Raw genomic sequence first — 24,766 nt, forward strand, 5'->3', positions numbered from 1 at the left:
CTGGCTTGGGAGATGGGAGAGCCTGGCCCCCCCAGTGCACCTACTGTGGGTATCCGTAGCTGACCTGGGAGCCTGATTTTTGTGCACCCTCCATCTTGGTTCTTTGTGTATGTTAAAATAGGGACATTTGTGCAGTAGCTTAACTAATGAGTGTATTTAAACAACTTGTGGGTTTCTGGAACTGTGTGAGGCTTGTCTTTTTTGTTCCAAACAAGGTACCTGAACAGAGCTGCTTTCTTACCCCTCCCAAGTGCCTGTGGAGTGAGAGGATATGAGAGGGATACATATATAAGCATATATATGTGTGTGTGTGTGTGTGTGTGTATATATATATATATATATATATATATGTCTTGCATGATATTTGAGGGCATTGGAGCAGGTCAGAGGCAGAAAAAGCCCTGTAACATTTCCAGGAAGGGCACAGCTGGGAATGCTGGGGCTTCTTGGGATGGAGTTCTGTTGCTTTTGCAGTAGGTAGTGGTGCAAAAGTGGAAAACTTCATAGGCTACTGTGCAGTATACTTCTTTGTGGCTGTACTAGGGAAAGCTGGAATCGCTGTGGCTCATCCTGCATTTGCAAAGCTGTTCACTTTTAGTCTCTGATTGTTGAGAGAGCTGCTCTGTGCAGTGCCACCCCCTGCTGTGGCTCTGACAGTTGTGGATCAGTGTAGCAGTGGCTGGAGTGTTTGGGTTTGCTGGCCCCTGCAGTGCTGTGGGCAGCAGCAGAGCTGCATGCAGGGAATATGGAAACAGCTGGTGTGTGTTGCAGGAACGTCAAAAGTGTTGGTACAGAAAATGGTTGTAACACTGAGCACTCAAACTTCTGCTTTGCTGTCTACTTCAGAGGTGCATGGTCTTGTCACATTGATTATACATCTGGGAGCAAATAATTTGGCCTTTAGTTGAGTTTGAGGCATCCAGAGAAACATGGTGATACCTGCTTAGACTGGTCACAGCTGTTTAACCAAGCTGGTTTAGAGAGGAGCTGCTGCACCCCAGGGCAGTAGGTGTGTGAGACTGAATGCCAAGATGCTGATGAGGTTCTGCTCCTTAATGAGTATCTCGTAACTAATGATCTTGGCCTTTGCTATCAAGTGCCTTGGGCTGTTCTGCTCTGAGAATCCCACCTGTCAGATACCTGCAAGGTACCGTGGTGTTCAGTGGGATTTTGTGTTTTGATTTCTACTGATTCAGGAGTCAGGTGGATGGGATGAGGCATAAGGACAGTTAGGTACCCAAAAAGGAATTACAACCTGGATTGTGGTATGGGAGCTACTGCACAAGAGGAAGTTTCTTTTCCCTTACTCTGTAAATACTCCAGGTTGCCTGTGAATACTGCCACTGTCTGCAGGAATAACTGTACTGCAGAAGGGTGACAGTGCGTGCCAGGGTGCTTGAGGACTGTGACTTCGTGGATGGGGTCTTTTTTTAGGTGTTTTGGCATGTGCTATGTGTTTCTCCTTTTTGCATTATTCCCCTGTGGAGTGGGGGACACTTGGTGACAGACAAACCTACATCAAGTTGTAGTTTGAGAGAATAAGCTGCTCAGCCCATGTGGGCTTTGGGCATATTCCCCATTATGTTGTTAAATTTGCTCCGTCTTCTATTATTATTCTGTTTATTCTGAGAGTAACTGAATTGTCTGCAAAACTGTGGAGATACCAAACCCTTCAACCTCAGGTTTGTACCTTGGGTATTCTCAGTGCATTGCTTTCAAGGTTTGTCAGCTTATACCTTAAGATTCATTGGGAGAAGGGAAGCAGCTCTGCACTGCATTCAGTTACATCTTCTCAAATACTGGTTTAAGTTGGCTTCTGATTCAGTTGGAAGTCTTTCACTTCCTTCCATTGTTTTAGGAATTGTTTCCCCCAGTGGGTCAGGTACAAGCAAACAGTTGTATGCCTGCACCATCCAGTTGGATGGGAGCTGCCACTTTTTATGTGTGGTTCTATGCTGTCATGGTGTCTTTCTTGTATTAGAGAGTTAACAGCTTTACCAAGACAACATGTGTCTCACTTTAAACTATGCAGCTAAATACCCACTGAAATATCAGTGGAATCTGTATTTATGAGAGTTCCCTCTGATTTTGGTATGATAATGAGTACATTTGTGGTTGGTGCAGAGGAACATGAGCCCATGTCTGTAACAGAGATGGCACATGTACGAGGTAATTGATTTTGCTAATGTTGGATGATCATAAACTCCAGTATTTGAAAGTAACCTGAACTGCTGATGCTTTTGCTGTTGTAAAAGTTACTGCATTGGTTGGCAGCCAAGCCAAGTTATATGGAATTTGGCTAATGAGGATTGTTGCAAAATAGTAAACCAAATTGTGATACATCATTAACACGACTTGGCTGGAATGTCCTGGATGTAATGCTGCATCAAGTCTTTGAAATCTTGCTCTATGTGCTTTATTTACCAGTAACCAAATACGGTTATCTGCTCCTTAATCCAGGGCTGGAGCCCAGTTGCTATCAGTTGTTTTCCTTTTTAGTGTATATTTCTGAAAGCAGCTTTTCTGGAGGTAAAGATAAATGCTCCAGTTTTGATTAATGTAGGGTGGAAATCTGTCTTCAGAACTGGAAAATGCTTCAAGAGATTTTATGAACTATATATAGTCCTTTTGTATATGTGGATATTTGAGACATACATGTTATTGGGGACTTAGGTGTATGAGACACTTGGGTGTCTCAGAAAGCTGTTAAGTTTTTTTTTGTAAGGCCTTTTGCTGATGCTGATCCTGTTCTTTTATCCCCTTTCTGGGAAGATATGTGATGCTTCATGCAATTTAAAACTGTTCTAATTTACTGTCATGGCCAAGACCCAGCCTGAAGATGTTTGACACTGCAAAGCTTCGTAGGAAATTTGGAAGCAGGAATAAAAAAGCCTGTCACTGGAGAAGTGAGAGTGCAGAGCGAGAACAATGTAAATGAAAACATGCCAATGTGAAGAGAGCTTCTTCCAAGACCTCTTATTTCCACCTATTGTCTTTGGCTGTTTAAACACATATAAAAATCCTCACTTATTTGTCTGCAACTGTTCCTCCTCATCCCCCCTCATTTGACAATAAGGAAATAAGACTGTATCTGCAGTGGTGTTGTCTCTGCTAGGTTTTGAGTAGCTTTTTTCCTTCCCTGTTTGATTTCTTTCATGATGTATTGTATCAGTGATACTGCTGCAGCTAAAAAAGTGACACCTAAAGTTGTGTCCAGTTGGTAGAGTTATATCCTGAAATATACCAGGCTAGTAGATTTTTCTCCCACTTCTCATTCAGGTCAAAGACTGGCTTAGATGGGAAGATGTGACTTTGGTTTAGTTATGGTGACCACGGGTTTTGGATGTTGCTGCAGTAAGTGTTACTTAAAGAACTTACTTTAAGAAATTATTAAAAGAAAATTCATTACCTATTGATAGCACTGTCAGTTAATGAGGCTTTACATGCTTTAAGCGAAATTGTTACATGGTTCAGCCTTTTTACTGGGGTGTGTTTAATGAACATTTACATGATGCTGGAGAAATGGCTTCTCTTAGCATGAGATCCTTCTATACTAACCTGTTTAGCTTGAGTGAGGTGGGAGATGTAACTCATTCAACTTTGAGAAGATGATTCCTTTTCAAAGAAATCAAGGTGTGGCTTTTGATATGCTACATCTTATTAAAGTGCTTATGTTAATTACAAGGAAGGGTTTCATGGTAACTGTTGCATTCCTTGAGAGCTTAAATGTACAGGCTGTATAGCCTGAGTGGAGTGGTAGAGTGGCTGAACAGATTTAAACATTTCTGATGTATTTATGGTTTTGTTCAGCAGTCTAAACCAGCTCTGATGTAACCAGCCTGAAGAGTAGTGGTGGATGGAGTTCAGTGCAGTTGGCAGCCAGTCACAAGTGGTGTTCCCCAGGGCTCAGTACTGGGGCTGGTTCTGTGTAACATCTTTATCAATAATCTGGACAAGAGGATCGAGTGCATGCTATCTTCAGGTTTAGTGAAATGGAGCTCAAAACATGGTAGCTTCCTCAGGAAAGAGCAGGTATCTGGAATAGGAGTGAAAGTCCCTGGTTTTCAGTGTCATGTTCTTCGCTCAACATTTTTATGTTTAAAAATAGAATTTAAATTGTAATTAAATTTTCATTTCAACCAATATATTGATTCAGTAGTTGGACCTTTTAAAAGAGAGAATCTCAAGAATCCAGTAAATTTTCTAGAACTATGGTTCTGTGCAATTTGTGTACCCTTTTTGACATAATAAAGTGCCTTTGTGGCATTAGCTGTTAGTTCCAGACCCTCCATGAAGCTCCTTCCTGGGGATCCCCCTTCCAGTCTACCTATAGTGTGTGCTTGCCAGTAGCCCAGAATAGCCGAGCTGACAGCTTCCAGCAGGACACACTGTCCTGTAGGTGTCAGGGCTCGGGGCTGGTGTCATGTGAGCTGTGCCGTATCTCTTTTCAAAGCTGATATTTAGTTCTTACTTCTTCCTTTGCTTCCAGCTGTAGTGCTTTAAACAAACAGTGACCAGACCCAAATACTCCACCTAATACATTCCTGTACATGCTGATGGCAGCCAGACTGTCCTGCACTGTTAATTGCCTTCCCGTTGTCTAATCCCTTATGGTAAAAGTAATTGTACCTTGAGCTTCCTTGTGGCAAATGGGAAGTTACGGTTCTCATAGGAATGTCCCAGGTTTGTGTGTGATCAGATAGGTCATGTGTTCGTCTTCAGAAATGACTCCCTTTCTCTTTTTGAGCTTTAGTCCTTTCTGAAGGCAGGACATGGTAGACACGATGTTTGATCCGTTTCAGACTACGGATACTTCACATGACACTGCCTGGACATGCCTTTTATCTGGAGGCTGTAAATATGAAATTTCTGAATCCCGTTAGAGATCAGTGGTGATAAATGAGGCCTTTGGTGGCCTGCGGTCCGTAGCAGAGTGCTCTCTGATCTTGTGGGCTAAAAAAGAGCATGTGGTGTGTTCTCTCTTCAAGTAAACAGCCTTTCTTCAAATCCTGAATAGAAATTTCATAGGACAGCTTAATGTTGATACTGAGACATATTTTTATTTTTTAAGTATTCTCTTGGTTACTAATAAAGCTTGATACCGAAGGAATCTTAATCACACTTCACACTAATTTTATCCTTCTCCCACTGGAGTTTCTTAGTATTGACTTTTAAAAACCTTTTACTGAGAGCAGCCCATGTGTTAGCCTGGTTCTGTGCAGCAGGTACTCCAGCTCTCACAACTCTTTTCTAGTGGGTGCTTTGTTAGAGTGAAAGTTCATTTGCTTAAGAAACACAATGAACCTTTTCTCATCTTTCTGCCTGATACTGTGTGTGTACGTGTTACAGTAGGTGGTGTTGGGAAAGATCTGCCAGAGCTAAAGGCTTATTTCACTGACAACTGTTAAAAGAACCAAGCACAACTTGCAATAGAAATTCTTCTGCATCATATTTTCTCCCCCACTCCCCCAAATATTTAGAATACCTTTGTATTTTAAATTAAGAGTTAGTCATTGCCCAAGTGCCAGGCATGCACTATTAATACACTAATGAGGTCAGGTTGTGCTCTTTCACTGAATGAATACTTGCCAAAACTCTTGAAGCAAGTTTGTGCAAATGCTTGTGTTGGCCACTAAATCTTCCCTTGTCACTATTAGGCTTTTGGTCACCGCTAAGGACGGCAACAATGTGACTCTAAATGACATATTACCTAGAGTGTGTGGATAATGAATAACTGGCTATGAATAACATTATGAAATAAACCCCCAAACCTTCACACAGCCCTTTGTGGGGAAAGGATGTTCATGTATTTACTGTGCACATTTTGTATATGCTGTGAATATGCTTTGAGGACCAGAGCCTGACCCCAGACTGGCGTGGAGCAAGTTGCACTGAGATCTGCTCTCAGTGTCCCCTGAACAGCTGACAAAATTACCAGGGTAGTTGTTGGACAGTTCAGGAAACCAGTTCCTTGACCTCATTCAGCCATGTGGGAATTTCTCCTTTATAGAAAAGATCTAAAGAATGGAAACCCACTACCACACTTCCAATTCCTTCTGATTCGTTTGTGTTAGGGTCGATGATAACCTCTTTTTTGAGCCCTCTCGCCCAAGTTCCGGTATCTCTTCTTCCTTCCTGTTACTCACAAGTTTTTGTATATTTGTTCGTCTATATTGGCTTTATGATACTGCTCAAAATAAAACTAATCTCAGCATATTGTGAAATAATTAGATTCAAGGTAAACCAAGAGGAGCTGTGTAGAAGTTCTGTGTTGCAAGTGCTGGATTTCACACCTTTCCACCAGCTGTGCTGCCAGCATAAATGAAGGTTCAATTTTGTTTGCTGTGACTCAGAACTTCACAAAGGAGACTTTTACACTGTAAGGAGGGAAGGGAGACTGAATTGGTCTCTACAGGGTGAGGGATAATTTGAGATGGTGAATTTATTTTCACTTCCTTACATTAGGGCGTGTATCTGATAACTTCTATTAGATTCTGTACTCCAACACCACACCCTTTTAATTTCTGTATTTTTTGTAGGACATTCTGCTGGACAGCTGTGCTTAGCAATTGCTGTAGGTAAAACTGGTACAAAATAATTCATGGAAATTTCCCTTGTTTGTTTGTTTATTCCTAGAATAATACTTTGATCTCACTGAAGCTAACATGGTTTGTAGCCACTGCTTCCTGTGGCTCACCAACCTGCATGACAACTTTTAGTTTCAGAGCGGAGAAGAAAGGATGTGGGTAAAGCTACACTTTTAGGTTGTCTTTGGCCAAAGAAAGCTGCAACTGGCCTGATGGGACTTTTTGTCACTTGCTTTACATATGGAAATGTGCTAACCTTTGCTGAGTTATGCACTGAGTGCCTGGTACAACTGGGGATCATCTCTGTTCAGCAGTTCTAGGAGAGGTAATGCGTGCCACTGTTACAGTTGACAAAAGTGATATCTTTCATAGCTAACATACCACTGACCAAATAAACCCATTTGCTGCTAATTTCCTTATTGTGAAATGATACCAGTAATGTTTAGGGTTTTGGTTTGTAATCTGGGGACAGCAATGGTAGCTTTGACCTGTTGCTGCTTTCAGCGCTGAGTGGACAGTGATGAGACTTCTCTCTCCCCTTTCTTTTAACTCCAGCAGAACTGTGAGGCAGAGTTTGGTATGATACCATGGAAGGGCAGCATAATCATCCACATCATCTAGGGGACCAGAACAACCCTCTTTGCAAGCTGCCAGGGCAGGAATACCAGCATGATCCTCAGGTGAGTACATGTCTCTTTAATCTTTCTCCTTCTGTGTTCTCTTCCATTCCTTTTATAAAGGTCTATAGATTACTTAGCATTCAGCCTTCTTTTTTTCCTCTTTAGTTTATAGTGTAGTTAGAGCACTTTTAGGGTATATCCAGTTTGGTATTCTGCCAGCCTGCCAGAGTTTCCTGAATCCAGTTTTTTGATGATAATAAGAGAAAAAGGAAATAGCTTGCATTTTGCTTAAAGCAAGTCTTTTTAAATCATCTTATAAAAACATGTTCTCTGTTGGCTTTCTTCTCTCTGGTGCTTTGAAGAAAAGGCCAAAGAAAAGCAGTTGATTGTGTAACTGAATAAATGCATTTTATCTCCTTTTATAGTTTAATAATAAATGCTGAAGAGGTAATTACCAAATACAAGAAAAAGTTCATCCTACACAAAACTGCAGGCTCTCTGGCTTCATTTCCTGTGTGTCTCTGGAATCTCTCCCACAATGTATTTTGTCTATACTATTATCAAGTTTCTCTACTGTGGCTCATATCTATCTCTCTTCCCTGCCTTTCTGCTGAAGTGGGCTAAAACGAAGGTTAGACCTGCATTCAAAGTGTAGTGGTGGTACCCTCGCTGGAATTGTGAAACCTGTACTTTGTGAACTGTGTCGGCTTGCCTTTTTTAGACCATTTTGTCCATTGATCAGAGTGATTGGGTTTTACCTGTATGCATTTTAAGGAATAAACAAAAAGCATCATAGAAAAGCTGTCAGAAAGAAGGGTATTGCAACTGTGGTGTAAAGTCACCTTGGGGAGGGGAGTGCGGGTGTCAGTTTGTCATTCCAAATGCACACTCCAGTGCTGATCCAGGTCCTTGACCAAGAAGTGATTATTAGGAAAGCTGGATCCAAACACAGTGTAAGATTTGCGAAAGCCGTAAGTTGCCTGCACACACAGTACAACGATGAATGTATCTTGCGCAGCACTGCTGGGAAAGTAATGTCATATGGAGCAAAGCCCCCCTCTCCGAATGTAGCAATTTGTCATATTAAGTCATTTAATAATAATTGAATCCCCTTGATTAATCTCCTAGAATTAGCCAGTTGCATTTCGAGCAATTAGGGTTAATTACTGCCTCATTTGGCAGGATAGAGCCCCTGTAATTATTTCATGAACAAGATTAGGAAGTGTTCCTGTGCAGCAGATACATTCATGGCATCTTGGAGCACATGTTAGAATTTGTAATGACATAGTTAAGTGTAATTAGTAGCTAATAATCTGTGTTCTGCTGCTATGCCGAGACAGACTGGGCTCATCTTGCTCTATGGTCATTGTTAGTGAAACCTCCCCTCAACTCTCTTAATACCCAAGTTGTGTTAATGGAGGTCTCTGAGTATATTAACTGTTCTGAGGATGATCTCATTTAGAATTAGGATTGCAGAAAGAATTTCTTTGGTTTTGTTGTTAAAATCTATTTTTAAAAAAGCTGAGTAACAAAAATAGGCAGTCTTCCAGAGAACTGCACAAAATGTGTCTCCTCAGCAAACTCAGTTTAAAAAATATTAAAAGATGTCCTGTTTAGAGGCCAGGCTGCCTGACACTGATGCCATGGTATGATTGCTTATTACTGACTTCTGATTTTCCATTTTGCAGGAACATAATTATATATAATTTTCCATTTCTGATACCTGTTACGTGGAAGCATCAAAAATTACATCATTTCTTTCTTCTGAAGATTTAAGTAATGCAGAGATGCTGTATAATAGCTTGTGGAAGAAAGATGTTTGAGAAGGAAAAATTGACCGAACTTGTCTTAACAGAAATGCCATGAATGGCAGGGATTAAAGCTTTAGCATCAAAACAGAATTTGAGCTTGTTAGAGTCTTAGATAAGGGAATTTTTTTTTCAATCTGACAGAGGTGTTGTTCTTGTTTTACAGCTAGTCAGAATAGAGCTATGAGTATATCAGACTTTTCTTTTTGTCTTGGCTATAGTAATAAGAAGACACACTTGAGTAATGCTTCATGTTTAGGCATCTTCTACAGTAAGTCAATATATAAATATAAAAGGGCCGATAAAATCACAGTTTGCTTCTGGTTCTCCTACCTGCCCAGCATTACCCTGGTGAAGTTTGTCAGCAAGAGGCAGAACATTTTCTAGTCATGTTCCAGAGTGAAAATGTTATTTAAGTCTCTAGGTTACTTAGTGTTTATGGCAATAAGCAATAAAAGTTATTTAGAAGTAAATCAGTGATATAAAAATATGGAGCTATGATTTTTTTATACTTAGTTTTCATACTAAATAACTCATTTCTAAACAACTCTTTTATATACTCACATAGCTTAGCAGAGCTGCTCATGGTAGTTTCATTTTGGTCTGTGAGTTGCAGGTAGATTTGAACTGGTCGTCTTGAAGCAAAGGCTCTCAGTTTGTTTCTGGAATACCTAGGTTATTTTTATGTTAATACTGATTTCTTTACGAATATCACCTTGAGTCTCCTATTTTCAAGCTGGTATTTTTCTTTTTCCTTGTCATAAGCTAGCGCAAACATCTGATAGAGATGTTAAAACTTTGAGATTCGAGCCAAATTCTTCAGCAAACTTCAAATTCTAGGGAGCAGGTCAGGTTGAGGATATCTTATGACTGTGTAGTCTAGTTTTGAAGCTGCAAATTGAAAAACCTTATGTATCCTTCAGTAATTACTTGACTACATGTTTGAAGGATAATCCATATTTTAAAAGTTTCCTCTTTTGGGAGCTTCAAGTTCTTAATCAATCTGTTCTAATGCATTCTCATAAATTCATGCTGGAATTTCAACCTCAAAGTATGCAAAATTATTTTCAGGTAGGCATTATTGAAAGGAGATGGGTGTATCATTTTGGACATCATAAAGAGGTTTGAAATGCTGATGTTGATAGTAAATCATTGCTTATAATGTATGTGTGCTCAACTGGAGGGGCTGAAGCTTCCCCATCTAGTATCGCGGATGTCTTTTAAAGGTGAAATTAGTTTATGGTAAATGTCATTCAGATGAAGTATGCACTTTAGAAGCAAGGAAACAATTCCTTTAAAATTAATGATGCATTGCAAATATCAGAAAAGCCTTCTACCCAGCATAAAGATAATTAAAATTCAGGTCAGAAGTGTATGACTTAGTCGGGCTAAATTTTTTAATGAGATTTCAGAAAATTAATTGGGCGAGTGTGTTTTTACTCTTCTAAGGAATATTTCATTTCATGGCTCTACAGGAAAGATGCTTTTATTGGCATCTAAAGATTGTAGAGTCTGACTTTTTAACTGTTGGTTACCCAATCTTTAACAATTTTTTGGCTGATTATAGTCTAAACATCTCGTGACCATTTGTGTAGACTGATGACTAGCGCTGGTTTCCTGTGTGGCAATAAGACAGCAATAGAACAACTGACCTTATTAATTAACATCAGCACCCTAGGTTTGTATATTGTGCAATTAGCAGTGAACATTCCCCTTTTTCAACTCAGAGTTATTTTTTTCCTGTGCCACTGGGAGAAGCCGTCACACACAGGCATTGCTCTGCAGCATGTCAGTATGTTACTGGTGGTTTTGTCCCTCAGTACTCTCCTTTGCCTGCAACATTGAGTTGGAGGCTGCTGGACGGTTTTCTTAGGATTGTTCAGGTTTTCCCCAGCTTTTAAATAGTTACAAAGAAGTAAATTTGTTGGCCACACATTAATTGTTCTGGAGATTGAAAATGTATCAACAGAACAGGTCTTATTCTTCCTTATCCAAAAATACAAATTCTGAGTTGTACAGCTACTCATTTAAAATAATACAAAACCTATATGGAGGTGTGATATAGCTGTCCTACCTGCATGTGGTTATAGCAGTGTATGGAGGATTAGGAGGAACCTCTCAAATGTCGAGCTCTAAGTTTTAACCTGTTTGTGTTCCTGTGTGCTCAAGAGAGTTGCCTGTGGTCAGGCACCTGTGGCAGCACTGCGGCAGACATCCCTGACAATATGGAAGTAGAAAGTACCTCCTGTCATCTTACTAATTCGATTTTGCAGAAAATCCTGTAACACCTCAAAATTGGCGGCGGAAAATTCTAGCAAACTTGTATAAGTGTTGTGACAGGGGCTTCTTGTGGCATTACTCTGCCAGCTTTGAAAGTTTTGCTCTCACTTCAGTGATTACGTCTCAAAGACAAGATGTGTGCCAGAGATGTTGTTCATAATAGCTTGTTCTTGGGATAATCTCTGCCTTTCTTTGTAAAAATGAATAGCCTCTTCATTTGAATGAGGAATTAGTTTACTTTTATCTTCAGCTTTTTTTAATGGAGTAGTAGAAGAATGAGACTTCATTGTATGGGTAAAAAGAACAGCCTTTGTCTCAAAACTAGCTCTTCTGAAACCGTCCCCTTCCTACAGCTGCCTTGGGAGCAGAAATGTGCAAACAGCCCAGTTTTCCTAGTGCCTTTAGAGGTCCAGTGGTTGGATGGGGTTTTCTGGTGGGTTTTTTTTTTTCTTTTTTTCTTTTATTTCTCTTCTTTTGAATTCAAACCCCATCATTGGCCTTGAAACCTGTTCTGCAGATAGTACCTTGGTTTTACTGTATTCACACAGACCTGAACCCTTCACCAAGCCTGAATCCATCCTGAAAATGAGAAAATCTATTTTTGATGAACAGGTTTGAAGATGATGGTGGTATCTAATTTCACACACAATTTATATCTGTATATGAAAACACTCTCAGATTGTAGAAATAAAGATCATGGTGTATTTGAAAAAATAGATATTGGTTCTTTGACAGGTTTATGAAAAATTGTAGTGGTTAAATTTGGAAGGAGTTGGAAGAAGTCATGGAATAAGAGAAATGTATGCAAGGCCAGACTAAAGGGATGGTACTCAGAGAAGGTAGATATTTCTTAGGTATTCTTGACCTTGTGACAGTATTTAGAAGCGCAGTCTCTTATGTTTAAGTACAGCAAAACATAAGGTTAAGCTTAAAGAGATGTATGTCGAAATGGACTGCTGTAATCCGTAGGGAGCTTTCTGGCATGGTTTGGTCTAACCTGAGCTTACTCTCTGGTTTATACTGAAATCAAACATCTTCCAGCCTGTATGAAAGCTCCAAGCTCCATTACTTTAATTAGGTCTGATAGGTTGTGATAGCAAATGCAAATCTAGGTCATTGCATATGTAAATATGCAGCTGTAGTCCTGGAGGATGCCAGAACATATCAGCTAAGGTGTCCAGTCATCACCCAGCATTAACTCCAGCATGGCAAGCAGACTTTATGTGCTAACCATGTGAAAGTGGTTAGGACACACACATACACCCTGTCACTTCCTAACATTTATTTATTTTTTCAGGTTAGGAAGGTGCCAGATAATACTTGGCACATGCTTAAAATATTAATTTACACTTAAACACTCTTACTTTTAACGCACAATTTAATGATTTATGAAGGGCAAATGGATACCATCCTTAACAGTAGCATGGATTTCTTCCTTTAAAAGAAAGTTTTGTGGTAGTTACTTCATAAAATCTCATTAAAGCTGCCACCTTTATTCTGAACAGTAACTCCAAGTTGGAAAAACTTGCTCAAATGTTCTTGCAGCTCAAGAAAGAGCCGGCTCAGGAGGCACACATTGACAGTTAAGGAAGTACTTTGATTCCTTTCTATATTTTAATTAGGCATAAGTGTTCTGTAGTTCTGTGTACTGACACCTTTGTTTTGGCTGGATCAAGCAATCTGACTGGACAGCTCAGTTCGTCTGCCTAGAAGCTCTTGTGTAAAGAAGTTGGGAAATGGAGATGTTAGTTACCAGTCAAGTTGAACACATCCTTGGGTACAGACGTTCTTCTGGTGATATTTAAACTAAGAAAGCTGCAGGGGCTGATTCCTTTGAATATTTGCTTGTCTGATTTCATCCCATGTTGCCTTGCTTTGTTGATGAATTAGTTACTTAAAGGGAAATGTGTGTAAATAATAACATTATCTTCACGTTCTGCTATTTATCTGATGACCCATTGGCTCCCTTTTCCTCATCAGTGACAGGATACTCCTGTTTTATTGTGAAGTATATACTGCAAAGCTTAGAGAAACAAATCCTGGATCTTCAGTTTAATTTTTATTTTGCCGTATTGTTACAGCTTGTAAATGCAGTGTAACTTCAAGCATAGCCCAAGTACTGAGACTAACCTTCACAAATCTTGATGGCAGTGGTGGCTGTACAGTAAAGTGGGTAACAGGGCTTCTTTCACAGTGTAGAGGAGACTGAAGTGATCTTAAAAGGGAAACTCCCTGAACTCTTGAAAGGAAACACTTGATGAAATGAGCTTCCTATTTCTGTGATTCACCTTTGTGAATAACTGCAAATTCTCATGCACCTCTCTTATTTGTGTAGGTTACTGTGCATGAATTAAACTTCTTACTACGACATCTTTAGCCTAGGAAAACTAAAACCATTTCTGATGGTATGAAATAACTTAAATGCTCAGGGTGATGGAAGAACTTACCTATGGCCTTGGCATTTCTTGGCAAGTAATTAGTCAAATTGGCGTTTCCTCTGAAAAGGAGCAGGTTTGCTCTTTTAGGGAGCTTAAACTGAGAAAGCTAATGATCACAGTGGCCTGGAGTTATGTGCCTACTTGAATTAGCAGGCATTGGCTGCACACTGTGGTGTTGCGTTTTTGTCTCCTCTGGAGTTCATAACTATCTAAGCTTCCCAGTTTAGCAGCAGTCCTCTTTTCATAACTGCTGAGCTTTATCCTGAGGAAGTTCTCAAGGGCACGGGGCAGTGGTGTGGAAGAGGGCAGGCTCCAGAAACAGCCTTCTGCTGCCAGGGATGAGGGGGAAGGTGATGGCAAAAAGACCTGATAATCTTTTCACTGTCTGGTTTGTGATTTATGTCTCATCGCTGTATCCTCAGCATTTATAAAAATAATCATTTTTGTTGATGCCTGCGGTAGAGCAGCTTTAGTTGTGGGCATTTCTCCTGTGTTTGCTGTGATAAAAATGCTGTAGAGGTGACCGTTTTCAAAATAGCATGTCTTGGTTGATTGATGCAGTTTGTGGGTCAGAAATCACCATTTAGGGGACTTTATTGGTGACTTTTCTTAAAAACATTGAATTTCATGACTTTGTTTACAAAACCTCTGCCAAATAACTGTGAGTGTAGTTCAGAGCTGCACAGGCACCTGGAAATCTGGAAGCTTTTTCAAATACTTGATTGATACCTTTTATTGTTTGTTGAATAGTAGTCAGTTTTATTTATACTGTAAAGAAGATCAGCCTAAACTTACTTAAATATGCACGCTAATCGATCCTCACTCTCTTGTGTGTAGTGCTGGCAAAAGATGCTGGACTGAAACTGAAGGCTTTACCTGCATTTTAAATGCTTCTATCTCCACATCTCTGTGTCAGGAAATGATAGTGGTAGCAATAGTTATCTCCTTAAAACATCCAGCCCTCCTGGCCTTCCTTCCCTGGAGACTTGTGCTGGGATGTCTGCTGAGGATCCAGCAGCAAATGGTAGCTGTATCCCTTGGATGCACTCCCCCCAACTTCTGTTGTGTACTTGTTACTGGTTTTATGCTTTGGTTAATATTTTTGCTCAAGTCTCTGCCATTACTCCGTGCGTACTCGCAGGTAGATGCTGCATTTAGCTGTGGCGACTGCTCTGTTACAGTATTGTCTGAAGCAGGCAAAGAAAATTGAAGGTGGAAAAGGAAAACCAGACCACTCCATTATCCATTCATTGTACATCATGATTAGTCACAGAAACCACTACTTTTTGGTGATAAGAAAGATACTGGGAATGCTAATTCAGGATTTTGCATCATTTTTTCTAGTTTATTAATTTAATTTCTTTTATCTTGCACAGAGACATTTAACATCGTACCCATATCGCTGCACATTGGCAGATTTTCAGATAGAGAAGAAGATTGGAAGAGGACAATTCAGCGAAGTTTACAAAGCAACTTGCCTTCTGGACAGAAAACCTGTGGCATTAAAGAAAGTTCAGGTGAGCATTTTAGGTTCAAAGTCTTATTATTTAGCGTGTAGAATGGAATGTTTTAAGTATCTACACAGATTACTTTGAGTTGGATACTTCTTTCAGTATTCTTTTGTCAGCAGTAATAGTCCAATGAAATGCTTTATAAATTGAGAGTTTAAGGTTTGGGAGCACTGGATGATCTGGTTTGACATTTTTATATTTAAAAATCTGTATGTTCTATATGGGACCCTGCTTCAATTTTGAGCCATTTGTTGGCACTTCCTGGTCTCTGTCCCTCATCATGTTGAAGTGGGTTTAAGTTTTTAAATCAACTAAGAAGCAGTGATGCAATTTATTTATTTTTTATTCACATTTTACTTTATGAAAAGGATTCACTAAATTAGAATCCAGTATGTGTGAAGGAATGAGGCCCTAATGGCTGTGCTCATACAGGTAGGAGGCTGCCATCTCATCACAGATAAATCATGAGAGCGCAAGAATGAAAAATGCTGATGGAGTGTTAAAAGGATTTCTGACAACTTTCATGCAGGCCATACAGATCTGTAACTTGATTTAAGTATTGTACAGTGTTCAGAACAGCATTTTGTTTGAAGGAATTTGCCTTTAATCCTTCAACAGATCCTTTAAACTTGTATTTCTAGTGACTAAGTCTCTTGATTACTTCAGAATGAATATTAATTCCCAATATTATTGTTAATTATTACAGAGAAATCAGTGGAAGCTGTATCATTGAAAAGCAAAAAGTAAACTTTTTTTATCCTTTATTTACCGCATGGAATTAATAGAAACTAAACAATGTTTTGAAAGTCACAACAGCAAATTCTCTGGGCTTTTGGTGCTGCTTGGAATACTGTCTACAGGTTACAATTACTTTTACCCTATTCCTAGCCTTTTAGTGGTTTCAAAATACAGAAAACATTGATCTTTCTTCTATCTGGGGATCATGTGAATACTGATAACAGCAGAAAATATACAAATTAGGGGAGGAAAGACCAATTCTTAAAATACAAAATTACTTTTTGTTTTTTTTTTTTTTTTTTCTTCTATGTTTTTGTCTTTGAAGATTTTTGAAATGATGGATGCCAAGGCAAGGCAAGATTGCATTAAAGAAATTGACCTCTTGAAGGTAAGATATTTTACCATGGCTTTTCCTGGGTTTTTTGATTTAAGAAAAAAACTGTTTCCAGGTTGACAAGGGTCTTTTGCCCTTTTACGGCAGATAAAGCTTATGTAGCACACACAGTAACGTTAAAAGACCATGCTTTCTTTTGCAAGCTAGAATGCCTACATGATGGAAGCATTGTGGTATTTTGGGGTTCTAGGTAATTTAAACAGTTTTGTCTCAAACTCTAGTTACAGAATGTTGTAAACTTGACTGGATTCATTCAGAGTGAAATAAGTGAATTTATTAGAAGCAGAGGAAACTTAAAATACCCACAATGACAGGAGAGTCCAGAATGTCAGCTCCCAGCCTCCTGTGTGCGATGACCAGAGGCATCTTACCTTCTTGAGTGAAGCTCATCAAGCCAGATACCAAACCAGGGTTATTGTAGCGGTTGAGTTATGGAAGGGAATATGCTCTCTGCTGCCGAAGCCACTTAAATGATAGCTCACTCTCCCCATTCTAATAGCATCACCAAAGCTCTCTATTCAAGCAGTGGCAATATTAGAAGCCTGAGTCAGCTCCTTTTGAAGTCAAAATGTTGTATCTAAGTTTAAAATCCCTGGCTGGAATGAAGCACTATCTGTGCATACTCTGACTATTGAGGAATTGGTGATGGAATTGCATAGACTTGCTATAGTCCATCCTGTCAAAATAATACTTTGTCCTTTTTGATCAAAGATTTCTCTGCGACCATGAAACCAAAGGGGGTTTTTTTGTGATCTGTAAGTAAATTATGATTATTGAAAAATTAAGAGAAGCCAGACACAATTGTATATTACTTTCAGTGTAATTCTGGCTAAAAGCTTTCCATAAAGCAGCTCAATATTGCGGCTGTAATCAGTGTTTGGGCTGCCAGCACCCACACTCAATCATTTAGAGGTGGCTTACCCTTCCACACGCCACTTGCTGACAGTGCTGCTGTGCATACACATCAGGCATTAACTGCCATCACACTTTTAGGATGCATTAAAGAAATAGGAAATGTCATTAACCCAAGAGAAAGTGTTTGTGATGTTTGGTGCATTTAAGAATCTATGAGTATGAATATACTTCCCTTCTGACAAAAGAAAATTTCAGTGGTCTTTTCCATGCCACATGAATATACAGTATTTAAGAGTCAATGTGTTTATTTAAAATAACTTTGACAAAAGGAGTAGTGGAGGATGGAAGTTTGGCTTCTCCAGAGTGACCAACCTGTCTGATCTGGGAAAACAGAACAGTAAAATGTTAGTGTAGTAGCTCTCCCAGCAGTGTGTGGGCTTCGCTACCTGTTACAGTTGTACCGTTTTGATGTGTTTTATTGGCATGTGGTGCTGAGGTTTAGAAAAAGGCTTGTTTGACTGCCTGAGCTCAGTGATGCCTTTGGAAACTTGTGAGAGAGTTCCCTCAGAGCATCCTAAAGAGAACAGAAAGCATCTCTTAAATCCCAGGCTTCACTGCACCTATGAGAGCAGTACACAGCACCCAGCATCGGGTCTGCCGTCAGAGTGTGTGTGCAGTGGTGGGGGGAAGGCACCCTGATGTGTGTTAGGTGTTGGTTTTGGTGGTCCTTTTTCACTGGAAGTTGGTCTTTGATCAGTGCGCCTGAGAGCAGACATTTACAGGAGATTTCAACAGAAACTGGGGGCTGTGGCATTTATTTATTTATTTAAGGCTTGGGCTTGTGGGAATGTTCTTCTCCTGATGCCTGCACATGGATCCCATTAAGGCTAATGTGTGCTAGTGGCACAGCATTGCAAAGGAGAATCTATCCCCTAATGTGCATGCAGAGGGGAGTGATTAGTGTGATGGATCATAACAGCATTTCTTTTGGCTTTGTAACCCCTGGAATAGACAGGTTGAGTCACAGCTGTTTAGTAGATGACATGCTCACTTCAGGAGTTTCTAAATTTACTGCATTTCTAAGAGCACAAGAGGGAGAATATAGAGCAAAATTAGAGTGAATAGAGATACTGAGATAGTGCAGTGGTTTTTAAGCAATTACAGTTTTCCACCTTCAGAAATTCAAACATAAAATATTAAACCAGATGAGCCCATTTCTTATGCTTGTGAATGAAGTGAAACAATCTGAGAAGATGCAAGTTTTTAAGAGATGTAGAAGGAAAAAAATCTTTAATGTCAGTTGTGACTATAAGAAGAACCTACTGAAATGAAAAAAGTAATGAGTAAAGATGCAAGCAGAAAGAATTGGAAAAATAAACCGATGTGTGCCATTTGTGCATCACTTTCCTCCATCAAAGTTTTATTAAATCTGTTCTTCTAAGAGACAAAGAGACCTCAAGGAGCATTGTAGTCAACAGCTGGGTTTTTTCTTTATATTTAATGCAGAAAAAATCAATTACTGCTTAACAAATCTTCTTTCAGGGCATTGATTTTAAGCAATTTGTGAGATTAAAATAGAAAAGGTTGTTTCAAACTACTTCGGGCTGTATTGCTCTTTACTCAAGATACTTACTATGCTGTGCTTATGATAAATGAGACTTTTTGCAGGATTTTTGTTTATAGTAACTCAGAGCACGGTTTGTAGTTGTACCCATTGTGAACTGTTTTGCATAATGATTACAGAAGCAGCACAGCTTTTGTATCTTAGGGTTTGCTACTACAGTGTTAAAAGCTTCTTGCATTCCCTTTTATCTGCAGCAACTGAACCATCCCAATATTATTAAGTATTTGGATTCTTTTATTGAAGACAATGAACTTAACATTGTCCTGGAGCTGGCCGATGCTGGTGATCTCTCCCAGATGATTAAGGTAAGGATGTTCCAGTTCCAGAGGTGCTACAAATTTTCAGGATTAGGCAGACAGAGACATGAGGTGATGGGCACATCTGTGCTAGAAGCACTTTTATTCTCTTCTCACAGTTCTCACCCATAGGGTGCTTCCAGAGTGTCTGGTGACATTATAAATACTGCAGGCTATGCTGGTTGCTTCTGGTCCCTGCTTTGGAAGTGAGCGGGCTTCTGCATGGTTTGGTGAGACGTGTGTTATTTGCAAGGTTGATTTATGCAGCTTGTGGCTGATAGGGACATTTAATTATTGTTGGATTCTCTATTCGCATAGCCTGTCTGCCACTCTGCAGACATTCAAGAAAGTATATTGACTTTCTTGGCAATGGGGATTTGGGTTTGAGAAAATGTTTCAAGTACTTGTTCTTCTTTTATGTTGCTCTTAGGAATATGTGTATTGCTGCAAACCAGCTTTAGTTAAGCTGTTACCACCTGCTTTTATATTTTCTTTGACATGTTAATCTTTAGACATACATCCCTTGTGAGAACAGATGTGTTATATCAAGTTTGTTAGCACTCTCAACCTTCTCTCCATGTTTTACCTGCTTTTTTGCCATCATTATTCTGTAATTATCATAAATGAATGTTTGGAAAGTTCTCCTCCTCCTTGTTGTCACAGTTAAAATATCTTATTAACAGATTTGTTTTCTTCGCCAGCAGAGCAATGAGGCACTAGGCCAAAGGCTGTCAAACAAGTTACCCATTTAGTCCATAGTCAACGGCTAAATTTACAGTATCCATGAAAATCTGCTCCATCTCACAGGAGAGTCCCCCTGGGCGAGCGAGTTGGGAACAGGCAGTTGGCAGAGCTGCTCCTGGGGAGAGCCCCAGAATTCCAGATACAGCCTCATTTTACAGTGCTCAGTAGCAGGAGTGATGGTTCTGCCCCAAACCCCAGTGACTTGCACTGAAGGGTGTCAGGGTCTTGGTTCTGCTTGCTGAGGGTTATGGAGACAGAGCTGGTCCTTTTGCCTGGGGAAAGCTTGTGTGTATTTTTATCTTATGTTTTCTTGTGACTTCTTGTGTGTTTTACCCTTTTCCCAACAGATCCTGGGAAATTTCAGTTTATCTCAGGGTTTTTGCAGTTGTGGTTAAAGATGGAAAATAAGTGAGCATTGTTAGAGCAGGAAGTTTGGGCTGTGATTGTCTTGGGGTGGGCAAGTGTTGTGTTTGATTTTTAGATGTTAATTACAAAAAGTTTTACCTACAAAATTGTAAGAGATCATCATAGAGAATACTCGTATTCTTTGTCATTTACAGTTTTTAAGTTAAAACATTCCCTACTTATAAACACATTATCACTGTGGGGTATTTTTTTTAATTACCTTTTAACTCTTTATAAATAGAAGTTACATTTTCCCAAACCCTCATTTCTAGATTCTGAGATTGATAACTTGAACAGCACTGTAACGTGTGCTTTCTGCCAACGTTCCCCAGCCTGGTCTGCTTTCCCATGTGTTTATCAGGCTCGAAGAAGATGCACAAGATTTTTTTTTTCAAGGTCATATAAATGATGTTTTGCCATTGGTTCAAACCCTGGAATTCCATTCTTTTTAACAGAAGTAAAAAACCCCAAACAAACAAAATTAAAACCAAGAGGGAACCAAAGTCTCCCCCTAAATATAGCTTTAACTGCAGCAGTGGAGTTTGCCTGCCTGCCCCTGAGTCACTCCACACCCTTCCCATCCCCTGGGAGCTGAAGCTTCTGTTAGGATTTTCAGTTTCCGCAAGGCGGTAGGAACAGCAGAAACAACACTCTGAAGGTGTGAGAGTGATAAAAACAGGGACTATCTTTGTCACGCCCCTGGTGCCTGCATTATTTATGAGGTATTGTAAAGCTGGTGTAAGAAAGAGCTGCAGGAAAACCCACTGGAGAGCTGGGACTTTCTTGTAAATGTCAAGCAAATCTTATTGGACATGACATTTAGAAAATTATCACTTGTGGTCTTGCATATCCACTCTTAAATACTTTAATGAGAATTAAATAATTTTATTGTGTATATAACACTTTTTCCTTCACCCTCTGCAATTCCTCTGTGCTCTCTATCAAGTTTTGGTTTGAAACTGTTGCAATCTGTCACATTTGCTGCCTGGGGAATTGCAAGGTTGTGCCCCTTCACAGCTGATCTGCAAAAGAGAATTTGCCATTACTTGAGTCAAACACGAACCAGTAACAGCATTTCACATAAAATATAAAATGTGACAACGGACATCAGGTGTCTGTACCGAGAGGAAAAAGCACAAGGTGCACAAAGGGGCAACAACCAATTCCCTTCCTTTATTCTTGCTCTTGCATGCCATTGTTGGAAATTCTCAAGGGTACAATGCAAAAGAACTGCAGTTGTAGTGTGCTGGAAAAGGGAGTACAGTGTTTGAGGTAGTTATCTAATGGCACCTTGTATATTGAAGGGTGAGGATAAATCTTAAACCTCTGGAAGTGTATTGGAAATGTATTGTGTTAATGCTCTGGATGAAGAACTGACTTGGTATCTAGCATGGGAAGAAGCAATGAGAAGTCAGAGACTGCTAATTCGAAGCAATGAGAAGTCAGAGACTGCTAATTCAAAGCAGTGGAAAGTCAGGGACCACTAATCCAAAGCAGTGCAGTTTTGGGATGCCTTGGGGAAGCTGTCACACTTTCCATGTGACATACATGGCTGTTGTGCATCTTTGAAACGAAAAAAGAGTAGTTGAATATATGTTTAGTCTTCAGTGAAGTGTGCAGCTGGATATTTATTCCTGTAATAAGTTGCTTGGGAAGAAGACTTAAGTATTGCAGAGACCAATCAGTGTGCTGCAGTCCTTTGTGTTGTGTGCATTATGCTTAGGATTATTTTATTTGAGAGCTAGAAGTGCCCAGAGGTCCATGGAATCTGGACTCGGCTCTGCTTGGCGCCGCTTAAATGCGCACACCCCGGTCTTTTTCCAGATTTGTGTGTCTCTTGATCAGCAGTGTCTTTCTGCCACACTAGAGATAGTTCAGTTAATTTAGTATTCTGAGTATGCATGAAATAGAATATATTATTCTGCCTGATCACAGAAGAAACATGGATACTTTATTGATGCTTTGGCCATCTTTTAAAATGGGAAGCAGATCACCTTATTTCTGTTATAGACTGTACAATAATGAATGTTTACAGGATAATTTTTTTTAATGATCTTTTGTTACTTAAGGCAAAATATTTGAGACATTTGTTGTTTTGAGGCGTTAAATATGTTTTGCAAGGTAATTAAGGAGATTAATGCTAATCATAATTGGTGTCCATTCAAAAATGTCAAACCTATTGAAGCATATTTTTCATAATAGTTGTTAATTAGTGAACTGCATTGAAGCTTACATACAGAGAGAAGGAGTTAAAAGCTAATCAGAAGATAAGTCATGCTGCTGCAGATCTGGAAGACATGAGTAACCTGCAGCTGATGAACATAAGTCTAGGAAGGAGTCAGATGTGGTGCTTTTTCACTGATCTTTTATTTATTTCCTCCCACAGTATTTTAAAAAGCAGAAACGGTTAATCCCGGAAAGGACGGTGTGGAAATATTTTGTGCAGTTATGCAGTGCAGTTGAACACATGCACTCCCGCAGGGTGATGCACAGAGGTAACATTAATTCAGTCTCTTTTCACTGAATAATAATATAATGTTCCAATTAGTAAGCGCCTACATTCAAAAACAATTATGCTGATGTTCAGCCAATGCATGTTTAGAGAGGCTGGAGCTTGCAAGATGGATTTCTCCTTCTGTCTCTTTGCCTCATTGTTAAAGGATTCAGTCCGAAGTGAGCGTGGTATTAGGAAGATGAGCTGCTTTGTATTCCAGACACTGTTACTAAGTAGAAGTGTCAAACTTGCCATTAGGAAAGTGTCAGAACTGAAATGCTGAGACTACTGGATAGAGTAACTCTTAAGAAATAGTCTTCATTATATTAGCTGTGACCTTAGAGAGTTTAGAAGAGTTTTTCCATCTTGCAAGTTTTCCTGAAATATTAATACAAATATGTCTCTCACTCTCATAATCTGGTCTCTATTTTCATTAAGTATTTTTTCATCTTGTGTTAGAACTTTTTGTATCTTTGAGCCTTACACAAAAATTACACTGCTTCTTTCAGCGTAAGTGAAATGCTTTGTGAAGGACTTGACCCAGGAAATGCAAATATCCCAAAAGGCACCAATCTGTGCTTCTGGTTATTTCCTTTCTCTTTTTAAACAATGAATTCTTCACTATTTTTTTTTTTTCAGCAATGTGATACTATTTTTGCTCCTTTATATATCCCCTGATGCAGCTTATCAGTTGTAGTGAGGTCTGTAATTGCTGGCTGAAATTTGGAGCCTTGCATATCTCATCGTCTTTAATGTGAGGAAAGAGCCTCAATGACTGAATCCTGACATGACTGCTGGGGAAACTGGAGTTCTAGTAATTTTTATGCTCCATGAACAAACTGGACTGTATAGAGCCCAGAGTTTATGTATGTAGGGGGCAATGGTCTTTGGTGTGAGGGGACAATGGTGAGCAGTACAGTTTCCTATAGAAAACGATCATTTCCAAAGAGAAGCAGACTTGTTCCTTTGATGTCCATCAGTTAAAGAGGTTGCCTCTATTCTGTTGTGCTGTTTTCTGCTTCTTCCCTCATTGGTATTTCTTGTATGCTGGGAAGTACACTCTGATTTTTGTGTATGTGCAGAGCTTGAAGTCTTGGAAGGTTCAGCCTATCAAAGCTATAAAGAAACACAGTTCTGCTGGAGCCTCTTTTGTACAGAGTGCTCCAGGCTATGTTTCTATTGCCGTATTAGAACCAAATAACCTTTTGTGGCTTTGACCTTTTACCTTTTTCTTCTTGCAGACATAAAACCAGCCAATGTGTTTATAACAGCCACAGGGGTGGTGAAGCTGGGAGATCTTGGATTAGGCCGTTTTTTTAGTTCTAAAACCACTGCAGCACATTCCTTAGGTAAGATGTTAAGCAAGTGCAGTCATACAGTTGTCAGCTGTGATGTTCAAAAGAAGTGGTTATCTGTCCTCTTGCTATGACAGAAACTTGATTCAGTGGATGCATGCTTATATTTTCTGTGATACATATTTAAAGTACTCTTCATATAAAATTAAAGAGGTATTTTCTGGTTTAAAACTCCACTTGATATTTGTTTCTGGAAGATCTGGCCTGGTAAGCATATATGATTTATATATAGCGAATGCAACAAATGCAGCTTCTCTGCTCAGAATGTTTGCCTCCACTCTGCTGACTACAATTAAATGCTAGACCACCACCATTTTTAAGCAGATGCTGGTCAGCTCTCTGACCCTGAACAGGGATTGTGACTGTTATCCAAGGTGAGGGAAGTGTTCAAAAACCTTCATGGTTCATCTGTCCCAAAAAGGGACTTCCCTCGAAACCCAGCTTAGTCTTTAAAGATCAAAGTTTTCTTCATGTCTTCCATGTATCTCAGGATTGTTTTTCTGTTCCTCTATTGGTGCAGAAAATGCTTGCCAAAGCATAGGACCTAGCTTTTGTTCTCATTGTGTCCTCTTTCCAGATGCTCCTACTTGTGATCACTCTGAACTTTTATTCTGTTC

At 39.5% G+C, this 24,766-nt stretch overlaps 1 protein-coding gene across 5 annotated transcripts in view; it reads left to right on the forward strand.

Moving 5' to 3' along the window:
- The window catches only part of NEK6 (NIMA related kinase 6), a 62,254-nt gene that overhangs the window by 18,023 nt on the left and 19,465 nt on the right, over positions 1 to 24,766 (forward strand). For 3 of the 5 annotated variants that reach the window (XM_065696032.1, XM_065696030.1, XM_065696033.1), the window contains exons 2-7: positions 7,143 to 7,267; positions 15,110 to 15,250; positions 16,308 to 16,370; positions 19,050 to 19,160; positions 22,687 to 22,795; positions 24,036 to 24,143. In XM_065696032.1, coding sequence (XP_065552104.1) covers positions 7,175 to 7,267; positions 15,110 to 15,250; positions 16,308 to 16,370; positions 19,050 to 19,160; positions 22,687 to 22,795; positions 24,036 to 24,143 — 625 coding nt within the window. In that variant the 5' untranslated portion in view covers positions 7,143 to 7,174. The remainder of the gene's footprint in view (positions 1 to 7,142; positions 7,268 to 15,109; positions 15,251 to 16,307; positions 16,371 to 19,049; positions 19,161 to 22,686; positions 22,796 to 24,035; positions 24,144 to 24,766) is intronic. The other 2 variants (XM_065696031.1, XM_065696034.1) reach the window with 1 other exon arrangement.

The sequence above is a fragment of the Lathamus discolor genome, chromosome 15, assembly GCF_037157495.1.
Source record: "Lathamus discolor isolate bLatDis1 chromosome 15, bLatDis1.hap1, whole genome shotgun sequence".
NCBI lineage: Eukaryota > Metazoa > Chordata > Aves > Psittaciformes > Psittacidae > Lathamus > Lathamus discolor.